We start from the raw sequence: 11,406 nt of genomic DNA on the forward strand, positions 1-11,406 counted from the left end.
AATGTGCGTTGTTACACTTTTTTGGTTGGCTACTTGCACCTAGAACCAGCCAATGGAACCAAGCTGCAATATACAGCTCCTAAATCTTCTCTAGAGGGTCAGGAGAATCCTCAGAGCAGATTGGGTCATGGGGGAGGAGCAGAGAGAGGGTAAGCTCTGTTAACATGACTGGCAGTTCTGTTCAACCAGTAATGGGATTCAAGCCCAGGTGGGCTGGTTCTACACGCAAATGAAAAATTGCAGGTAACTGGGGCAGAGTGTGGACATAAAATTTTCAGATGTCGAACAGCTGAAAAATAGCCAAGAGCTGTACCTCTGCTAGATGGAAAGGCAGTAATACATAACTATTGTTGAATAATATCCCTACATGTTGTAAAGCTGTTCATACAAGACCCCTCATCTATTTAAGTTAGCAAGTACAAGTACTGCTTTGCATTAGGTTGCCAGCTTGCCCAAATTCTATACTTATGCCAAGTTACTTGAATAGTAAAGAGGATCGGCTGTAGCTCAGTGGCAGAGTACATCTCTTGCATGCCAAAGGACCCATGTTCAATCCCTGACATCTCCAGGTAGGGCTGGGAAAGACCCATCTAGACCCATCATTGCCAATCTGTAGATTTCTGAGCTTGATGGACCAGTGGTCTGATTGTATAAGCAGCTTCCTATGTATGGGGGAAATGTATGGATTTTTTTATATGATCAATTTTTTGTTTCCACAATTAAAATAAAAACAACAGCAACATAGTTTGCTTCCTAGGGTGTATCCTGAACTTTTCAAAGGCACAGCAAAGCTCAGCCTAGCATGCACAGCATTATATCTCCAGCGACGTAACCTTTCCTGCAAGGAAAATTAACAGGGAACACCTGTATTTTAAAAAGTGTGTTTATTTCAGAACGGTGGCAGAGCCAATACAGATGCCTACCTGAGGAAAAAAGACGTTATAACTTTGGTGGGCAAACAAAGTTAGGCAAATTCTGAACATCATCCTTTTGGAAAAGAAAGCCTTATTTTTTTACAGGTGGCCTGTCACTTCAGCACAGCCATATCCTTACTGTACATCAAACACAGAAACCAAACCAATAGTGGACAGTGCAGCACAGGTACCAGCTCTGCATGTGATGGAAGTAGCTCCATCTTCCTTTTCCAACTATTGAAAAGGCTTCCCTCCACTAACTTTCAGAGCCCGTAGTCACAGGCCTCATGGCTGTTCTTCAGATAGAGCTCCAGGAAGCCTTTGTACGTCTGAGGGTCGGTTATTGTAGCCTTGACAGCCGGATCCAGCCTCATGGCTTCAACCCAGTGTTTTAACTCTGGTGTGCGGTCCAAACAGCTGCAGAGAAAATGAAAAAAGTCACTGTGAAGCCTACATCTCTGGTGGTTTGTCTGCAAAAGGTCTCCGGTACAGCACATATTTTGAATACAGAAAGTCCCAAATTCAACCCCTGGCATACTTCTGAAACTCTAGAAAGCTGCTGCCAGTGTAGAATACAATATTAAGCTCAATGCATCGTTGGTCTACTTCCGTATAAGGCAGGTTCCAAACTACTAAGCTGTCTGCATTTAGCTCTGTTGGAAGAAGAGAGGTTTTTGACATCCATTATGCTTGGCTTCCTTAGTGATGACGAGATGCTTCAAAATAGATAGGGGGCACTGCTACACTGCTCTAGTTTTGGAGACCAGGTGTGTCATTTCAGCACTTGCCAATTCCAACAGTTTGAATTAGAGGGGTTTTTCCAGGCTGTTTGGCCGAGAGATCAGCCCACAGGCAATGCAGTCTGAAATAACACACTTTCCATGGCAAGAACTATACTGCTGGACCAAGAGCCATGCTACATTAAGTTTCTACTTCCATTTGCCAGCCAGAGGGTTCTGGATACTCACAAGCAGGGTATGAAGGAGTGGTCCCCTGTTTACTCCCACCACCTGGAAGTTCCATTTGGCCAGCACAGCTAGAAGCTATTCATAGTCTTCTTCTCTGGAGTGGCTCAGTAAAAAACAACACCCTCATCTCCTTCCTAGCTGTGTGCTACAGAGCCAAACTGGTATGGAATGTATAGTGCAGCTGTCCACAACCTAGAAATGGAGAAAGCCTGCTACCTGAAGGTAGCTCCACAAGCTTAACAGTATAAGGGCCATAGCTCTGCGGTAGTGCATGATGCTCCTGGCACCTCCTGGTAGGGCTGGGACAGACCCCTGTCTGAAATCATTTGAGCGCCACTGCCAGTAAGTGTAGGAAATACTAAGATGGACCAATTGCCTGACTCAGTATAAGTCAGCTCCCTATGTTCCTATCCTGCCCCATGTCAACTCATCGTTCCATTTTTTAAAAGGAAAAGTACGCAAATGTCTTTCACAGGATGATGATCCTATACACTGCCTACACCTGAGATGGCTTTGAAGTCAGATCTAAACCTGACATTATGCCAAAGAAAATAAAGTAAAACCTGAACTCCTACTATCTGATTTACTGTACAAGTATAATACAAAGAGAATTTCTCAGAAATCCCAGAGCACCGAGCCTGACCCTGGACTCTTCTAGGAGAGCAGAGAAAAGGCAAATCATCAGAGGAGTCTGATCCTCCCCTAATTACCCTCTGGACACCTTGCGGCATAGTTTGATAACATTTATCCTCGGCAATGTTTCTAATGAGAATTTTAATCCTCCCACAGTAATCACAAGTTCCTTGTGCACTACCTAAACCAGTGGTGGCGAACCTTTTGGAGACCGAGTACCCAAACTGCAACCCAAAACCTACTAATTTATCGCAAAGTGCCAACACGGCAATTTAATATGGGATAATAATTAATATACCGTAATAAAATGAGTGGGGGGCTGCCCTGGGTTGTTGAGGGGGGGCTTGGAACACAGTTGTTTTTTGGGGGGGGGAGAAAATTTTTTACACGCCTTATAAATGCTTCCTATGGCACGCGGAGCAGAAACAACACAGAGTTTGGGGGGACATTGCCAGAGTTTTTTGGGGGGATTGGATCACAGTAGTTTTTTTGGTGGGGAGAAAAACACTCACATGCATTATAAACGCGGAGCAGAAACAACACATAGAGCTGGGGGGGGCATTGCCCAGAGTTTTTTTGGGGGGGGTTGCCAAGACTAGCAGAGCTTTTGGGGGGGGCTTGGATCACAGTTGTTTTTTTGGGGGGAGAAGAACACTCACACACAACACATAGTCTCAAGAATCGCAGGCAGCAACCAATCAACGAAAACCCTTGACAAAGCCACCAATCACATGAACTACAGCCTGCTGGCTGTAAAAAAAATCCCACCAATGGCGGGGGGCGGGGAGGCAGGAATATAGCTGCTTTGGGGAGATAAACTGCCTCTAAGCTGCTGCCGGCCGGGTGGGAGCAGTTTACTCACAAGGAGGCATGGGGGGAAGCTGCTGCCCAATTTGAAAACCCCAAACAACAGCACTGCTGGCGTGATGGCACGTGCCAACAGAGGACTCTGCGTGCCCACTCTGGCACCCGTACCATAGGTTCGCCACCACTGACCTAAACTGTTACGTTACATTAAAAAATGTTTTTTTTTTTTTTTTTTTTTTAAAAGGAGTGGCTGCATCAGTTAAAGCAACAACAAAAACTCATTTAAGGTGCCACTAGAGCCTGACAGATTGTGGTAGAAGCTTCACCAGCCTCGTAAAACATGCAGGTATTATTACTCATGGGATCCAAATATATCACATCTCAGCTTAACAAGGCAAGAGATAAGCAAGCCTTTTGACCAAGCATTTAGCTTCTTCACTCTTCCCTTTGCAGCAACAGCAAACATAACCAGGTAATTTTCCATTAACTACAGTTAACCACAGTTAACAAGATTAGAACAAGGTAAGTTTCAAAACCATGGTTTGAAGTACATTTAGTATCCAAACTTGTTCTGAAGCTCTTAAAGTTTTTTTTTCCTCCCTGAACTGGGAAGCTGTGGTTAACAGAAGACTTTGCTTGCATGGGGAAGAACAAAGGGGCTGTGCATACAGCCAAAAGGGCTGTTCATACCTTGGATTTATTAATCAGAGGAATGATCATCCAAGTGTGGCCATTATCTGTAGTGAGAAAAGAAACCCATTGTCTTGATCGAATTGAAATTGAACAGAACCGAATCTGCCAGTAAATACTAGTATAGATTAGAAGGGATCACTCCAGAAACATACACATTCAAGTGAGTCAAATGTGCATTTTCAAGTGAAATGATTCTCCTCCTTTCCTGCACCCACTTCACTTCCTCCAGACACCCCATTGCCTTGCAGATTACAGATGAAGCAGGACAAATGGCAGTAGCTGTCCCCTATCAATGGTGCCCATTGGTGAACGGACAAGGGAAGGAAGGTAGCTGGAGAATGGTACTCAAATGTGAGATGTACAAAAGATTCAAAGGGCTTACTCATATAACTGGTAGGGCTCCATACGCTCAAACCAAGGCCAGATCAGATAGTCAATCATGGAAACAGTGTTCCCACCGAAATACTTAGTCTTGCGGTTTACTAGAATCTAAAAGGGAAAGAAACACATGACATTCCTACAGAAAAAGTACAGTATACCAAGAGAACTTGCAGAAACTGAAATCCAGAGTGAGGAAGGGTAAAGTCGCTGCATATATAGCAGACAGCACCTTGTTACACAGAGCTCAGTAGTTTCAGAACTTCTAGCCCTATGTTGCAGACCTGTGTGGTGATTTTAACCTGTAATGGTCCTGAGTGGACTGCACAATAGATCACAGACCAAAGTGGGTTGTGCAGCTGGATTTTAAGAACTTCTTGGCTGCAATTCCAGATTCAGCAGAATGCAAAACTGCAAACACTGGAAAGCACTAGGAGCTCTCTGTCTGGAAACACTCTTGGTTTTTTGTTTGAAAATCCCTCCTCAGACAGAAACAAATCCATCAATAAAGATATGAAAATGGCTCCCTCTAGTGGGCAGCACTAGAGTCTGCTCAGAGTAATCCCAAAACTAAATTATGTGGAAGAGTCACAAGTTTCAATGAGCCCTTGTGTGGGATGTGGCGGATCAAAATATTAGACTTTCATTGCATGAAGTACAGCTATGGAAATAAGATACAGAGAACAGAGCAATATGTTCCCTAACACAGATTCAACAGATCTCTTCAGCCTAGTAACAGAGTAGAAGAGTTGCCCAAGGACATAATGCTTGAATTTAGTTGGAAAACCGAAGAGACCTTGTGTGTGGAATGGAAACAGGGAACCTCTCTCCCTCACAATCAAGTTAATTCCTTGGAGCAATGCCCCCCACCCCCAACTCTCACCTCTTCAAGTTTGAGAAGCCTTTCTCGGAGCTCATTCTTCACCGCCGAGGCATCGTCTCCACTCCTGACGGCCAGCAAATACTTGTGACACAGAGGAGTTAGCTAAGCAAAAGCAGAGATTGCCATGTTACCAAGGTGCAGAAAGGTGCTAAGCATTTTAATTCAAGGAACATAAATGCATGCTAAGAACGAGAGGTAATTCTACCATGAGTTAAAGTTACAGCGGTAGACAGCTCGTCCTCATAAAGCCCTGTCAATTAAGAGGGCGTACCATAAGTTGCAGCCCAGCATGGCTTCCGCTGGCCAACTGTGGAGGAGTCCTTTCACCTTGGTAGAACATCCACCCACACCATCTTTCCATTAGTATGAAGCAGGAATGAGGAACCTGTGGGCCTCCGGATGTCACTGGATTCCAACTCCCATCAGCTCCAGCCAGTGTGATGGGTGTTAAGAGTCCAATAAGAGGGCCACAAGCTCGCCACCCCTGCTATAAAAATGCCTAAAAGAGTTGTTTTCGTCCTCTAAACTATTTGGTTACCTGTTGAGATTCACACCTTTCTCTTTCACACAGTTAATTGTATACTACAGACAGAGAAACGTGTTCATTTTAGTTAACACAGGGCAACTTTCCATTGTGTGATGCTACAGGAGCTTAGATGTGTTCCTCAAACGCCTTATAAAAAAAATCCTAATGAATTTTGTTGTCATAGAAGTGAATGGTTTAAGGTGGAGAGGAGGAAACACAAACCAAGGATGATAAACCCACAAAAGCATCTCTCAATGCAGGAGAAGGTAGAACAACCCAGAAGATCGTACCAGATACCAACACACACCCCTTCCACTCAGCATCCAGACTAACCCTGGTTTAATGTAGAATTCCAAGTAAGCTCAAAGGAAAAGCAAAGCTACACAGTACAGTACATTAACAGTTCCGCTTTGCTTCTATACTTTAGTCCTATGTCGAAACAACATATAGGCATGTCTGTATGTTCCACATTTACCAGTTTCCTCATGTTGTCCCTAGTCTACAAAATCCCACTTTCTCAGTTATATCAGCCTGGTCCTGTCATCTTGCACCAGGATCTCTGCAGGATGCCATAAGTGGTATATGTCAACACACTAAAACTCTTTGTAGCAACCAGTTCCTAGTAACACCCAGCATCAGGTCACATTGTCCAGTAACTTTAAAACCACTGTCTTTCTTCCACAAATGTGTTCTTTGCAGATCTCACTTTTTTCTTTCAGGCATATGTTCAAAATAGGGCGGCGGTGTGGCCTAGCAGATTGCCTTTAATCATAACAATGCCTTATCAGTGGTATTTTCATGCCACACACTGAAATGAGTTTCCCGTTACTCCTCTGTACACACCTTGGAGAACTGTTCCAAGAGCATCTTCTGATAAGCTTTCTCATAAGGATCTGCAGGATACAGCTTCTTCTCTGGATACGCTTCATCCAAATACTCACAAGTGATTGGAGACTCGTAGATCAACTGGCCCTTGCTGGTCTCTAGCACAGGTACCAATCCAAATGGGCTTTTCTCAAAAAACCAGTCTGGCTTGTTTTTCAAGTTGATATTGACAATTTCATGACTAAAACGTATGGCATGGAAAAACATAGCAAGGTTATTTTGCCAACTTGCCTGTTACAGTTAAGAGTCAACTTCTGCTATGTTATTGAAATTACCTAAGGTTCTAAAGTTCTGTTTCATACAGGCTACATGGCTACGGAACTCTAGATCCAGCCCTCTAACCATTAGGAACTAAAAGGCAAAGGGGTCTAGATGATGAATGGGGAACCACTGGCCTCTAGGCTTGATCCAGACCATGGACTCCATTCTAGCACTCATCAAAGGGTTCTTTCGGCAGCTCCACCTCCTCCTCTTGTTGGACTCACAAACATCACAGGTTCAAAATGGGAATCCTCACATTCCACTGCCTCATGCTGTGGCGCATACTTTCTGGGTGGAGTGCATGGGTGTGTAGAAACACACCCTGTGTCAATTAGAAGGCAACTCCCATAAAGCTTGATATGCAGTGAACGTCTGCCAGTTTTCAACCCCAAAGGTGGTTAAAAACAGACAATACAATAAAATTAGGTCTAAGTGAAATTAGAGAGAAGGTTCATTTGATCTGGGGGCTGGGGTATTGTTTGGGGGAGTTGTTGGGTGTGGCCGTTGCTCTTAATTTCTCTTAATGCTTTATTTTTGATCTTATAATTTATGTGGAAATTGTTCTATTTGGTTGTGTACTTTTTGATGTTTCGTTTATTGTTTAAAACTACTTTTGTTATGTTTTTTAGTTTTTGGAAAGGCGGCATACAAATAAAATGACTGATTGATCTTACTTGATTCCTTTGGCTTTGAGGACTAGCTTTGTTCTCTGTGCAAAAGGGCAGTAGCGCATACTGTAGAGACGGATCACTCCCTCCGGCACAGGCCCTGGAGCAGAACTTCCTGGAATACAAAGAGACTTACACAGGTCATTCTGGTCAGAACTAGCAAAATTATAGCTTTTTCTGAACAGAACCCATAAGCAGGCCATGACTTAGGGCAGAGAGAACAAAGAAGCAGAGAGAGAAAAGGGGAGGCTTCAAAAAAATAAATTCCTCTGGTATTTGATATGCTCCATTTTCATAACCCTGCAGTCATTCCAACGGCTTGTTTCACACTGGTGATTCACATCATAATTCGGATGAATTAGCAGAGGAAAGTAAATGGTGACAGGAGTGTGAGGATGCCAAACTACCGATCTGAGAATAATTCCACAGCACTCAGCTGAATTGCTGCAAAGTAAGCAGCTTGTACATTTTAATTGTTTTGCACTTTTTGGAGCTTAAGCCTGCAGTCCTATATCCACTTATCTGAGAGTAAGCTCCATTGATCTCAATGGGATTTATCACTGAATAAACATGTGCAGGAATATGCTGTAAAAAACAACAACAAAAGATTTGGCAGCATAAGCTTAGCGTTGCAGTACTCATTTCCCCACCTGCTATGGACTTATGGGGCCCATTCACCGCTATTCATGCATGACTACAGGGCCAGGAAGAGACAAAATGAACGTACCAACATGTCTCAACACATCCATCTCTCTCTGTGTATGCAGCAAAGGAACACACACATAACTTCCTTGCTGGACTTGGGCATGTAGGCAGACACAAAGTCACAAGCCAGGAAGTAAGGTTGTATGGGAAACTTAAGTTTATGCTTTTCCCCAAACCAAGGACTTACTTCATAGACTTGGGCTAGACCTAGAGGAAAGAGACTATAGCTCACTCAGGATGATCTGTAGCCATGGTGGCATCAGGGCAGTTATATGCCATCCCATTTTCAATATGTTTGCATCTATCAAAGTTTCAGATGGACATGTATTTATTTTAAATCAGTGCATGCCCCATAGTGAAATCCTTTAAATTATCACGTTATAGGAGACGAGGGTGCTGCTTTTGTTGCGCCATAGCACAAGAGTGCCGTACCAGATGATAATAATGCAGTCACTTTGGGGAAGCACCAGAGAACAATTAATAAAGTAGAATGATGTGTGGACAGCCCAGCAAAAATCCACCACTAATGCAATATTATTGTATCAATGTCATATACCTGCCAAAAAAGAAAAGAAACCTTAAACCCGCCTGGAGGGCCCCTGAGAAAAAGCAGGAGAACAGTAGAGTCATCATAGAAGGTCCACAGGAAATTCAGGGAGGGGTGACTTTTCTTCTTCAGGCCATAACATTTCTAGGCGTATGCACTCTCTTACATCATAGTAGTTAAACCAAACAGAAGGAACTGTATGCAAGCCTAGAGAGAACAGAGTTGTGTGGACATCGCATCTTCGCAAAAAAAGTTATGCCTGTAGCAATTTATTCATTAGCAGAAGATCTCCATAAAATGTGGAGGTTTCATGAGCTCTTACAACCCCATCTCACAATTTTAACAGAGTGCTCTTTCTTTATAGGAGCAACAGGACTCCTACAATGTTCAAGTTGTTCTGCAGTTGTACTGGTATTTTTTGCAAAAACAAGCTGTTGCCACCCCATAAAGATCCATGGGTTTGTGAAGAGAAATTGTGTGTGGCACAACACTGCCCTCACCAATTTAATCAGCATCTTGCCTTCAGTGCCAATTGAAAAGTGTCCCATGAATGAACTGGGGTCTGGTGTAGGAACACAGCATGGAAGATCACAACAGCCTCTTCTGGGTCTAGCAGAATATGCATCTGGAGAATTTGCCAACTGGGAAAGTAGCTACTTATTACAAAACCCACTTCTGACATTACACTGCACCCTCAATTAGCTCACTACCAGCAGCGGCTAGGCAAGAGGTTTAGGCAGCTACAGCAACATCTGAACAGACCTTTAAAAGGTGTGCAAATTAAACAGTCATGTTACCAATACAATTATCAGTGCAACTTGTCCAGAGTGCAGGTGGAGGAGGTGACCTGAGGCAAATTAAAGTAATCAACGCCAATCCTATTTTTCACATGTAGTACTGTGCACAAACAGCAACACGCGTGTGTTTTCACATCAGACGTGGAGAGAGAGAGCTCACGGCCGTTGTGCGTTTTTTTCAATTAAATGAGGAAACTAGAGGAGTGACACGCCGCCAAGCAAACTGTTTTGAGGAGCGTTTATTTTTTAAAATGCACGTCGCTTTTAGTGAAGTTCGTTGCGAGCTGCTTCGGAGATTTGCTTTACACAGAATTTCAAGGAAAGAGTCCATTTTGAAACGTTATAATTTCAAAAATAGTCCCAGGAAATCCCCCCCGCCCTCTCTTCGTATACGTGCCTCTGAACAAATGCGCCGCAGCAAATCACGTGCCGTTAAATAAACGCAGCTTTGCATTATTATTCTTATTTTTAAAACGCATCAGCGGGTGGGGTGGTAACGAGCGGGCTCAGAGAAGGGGGAAATTTCACCCCTTCCTTCCCTTGCCGTAATATGGAGGAAAATCACTAAACTTAGTATTTGCTGGGCGTCGGAGGGTTGCCACAAGAAAAAGAGGCGGCCCGAGCCACCCAAGGACAGGCACAGGCAAGCAGAGAGCATGCAATGCTGTGGGAAAGAAGCAAACCCCCTCACCTTTTCCTAAGCTCCTAGCGAATTCCCCAGACATTCTCCGTGGTGTGGTCAGCAGGCAAGTGTTGGACACCGAAGAAAGGCAACCTCCCCGGAGTCTGCCGACTGTCTCCGCCCACATCCCTTGATCCCAAGATCGATCGACTCCGCCCCCTTCGTTATTATGCGACGATTCAGTTATAGAAGCCTTATCAGAACTTGGCCAGTTGAAAGCGCCTGGACATACCATTGCTGGATTTACGTATAAGCTAAACAAGCTATAACTTAGGGCCCCACTCTCTTGGCCCCCCCCCCAAAAAAAAAATTAAAGGGGAAGAAAACTGGATGTACATTTCCAAAATATAAGATAAAAAAACAAATAAAATAAAACCTACATACAGCAGCAGTGGCAAATGGCTTTAGATACCTATTAGGTCCATAAATTACCATATAGCATATATTCAACACAAAAAAACAGCGACAATTTACTGTTGACAAAGGACAGCTGGACATATAAAGGGCCCCATCACCTTCAGTAGCTTAGGGCCTCATCAAACGTAAATCCGGCCCTAGACATAATGCTGAGTGGATATAGATAGCAGTGGGGCTTTAGGTTTCCAGCCTAAAGGCGCTTCAGCTAAAGTCCTACCTCCACTTAAACTGAAATCAATATTTTTTATTCATTTATGCATTCATAGCCCACCGTTTCTCCAACGTGCTCAAAGTGGAGTACTTGATTCTCGTCCCCACTCCTCATTGAACCCCAAAGCTGTGTCTTACAGCAAATGTAACTGACCTGTGGAAAGGACTCTGAACTGAAAAGAGAGACATTATATGTACCTTTGTTATCCATGAAAATCTTTCAATAAAACATTTGATTTATCTGAAGGCATCTGAATGCAGCCCTGTTTAGGGAAGCTTTTAATGTTTAATAGACTATTGTATTTTAATATTCTGTTGGAAGTCACCCAAAGTGGCTGGGGAACCCCAGCCAGATGGGCGGGGTATAAATAAATTGTTGTTGTTGTTTAAAACAACAACAACAACAACCCTGTGAGGTAGGCTGAGAGACGG

The 11,406-nt window shown here is 43.5% G+C and overlaps 1 protein-coding gene across 1 annotated transcript; it reads right to left on the minus strand.

Moving 5' to 3' along the window:
- Positions 1-867: 867 nt before the first annotated feature.
- Positions 868-10,482, minus strand: GSTO1 (glutathione S-transferase omega 1). Its single transcript, XM_033149726.1, has 6 exons — positions 10,357-10,482; positions 7,623-7,731; positions 6,646-6,868; positions 5,277-5,378; positions 4,398-4,504; positions 868-1,331 (listed from the first exon to the last, which is right to left on the minus strand). Exons 1-6 carry the CDS (start codon positions 10,472-10,474, stop codon positions 1,178-1,180), a joined length of 813 nt encoding a protein of 270 aa, XP_033005617.1. The 5' UTR covers positions 10,475-10,482; the 3' UTR covers positions 868-1,177.
- Positions 10,483-11,406: the final 924 nt, after the last annotated feature.

Source organism: Lacerta agilis, chromosome 5 (assembly GCF_009819535.1).
Source record: "Lacerta agilis isolate rLacAgi1 chromosome 5, rLacAgi1.pri, whole genome shotgun sequence".
In the NCBI taxonomy this organism is placed as follows: domain Eukaryota; kingdom Metazoa; phylum Chordata; class Lepidosauria; order Squamata; family Lacertidae; genus Lacerta; species Lacerta agilis.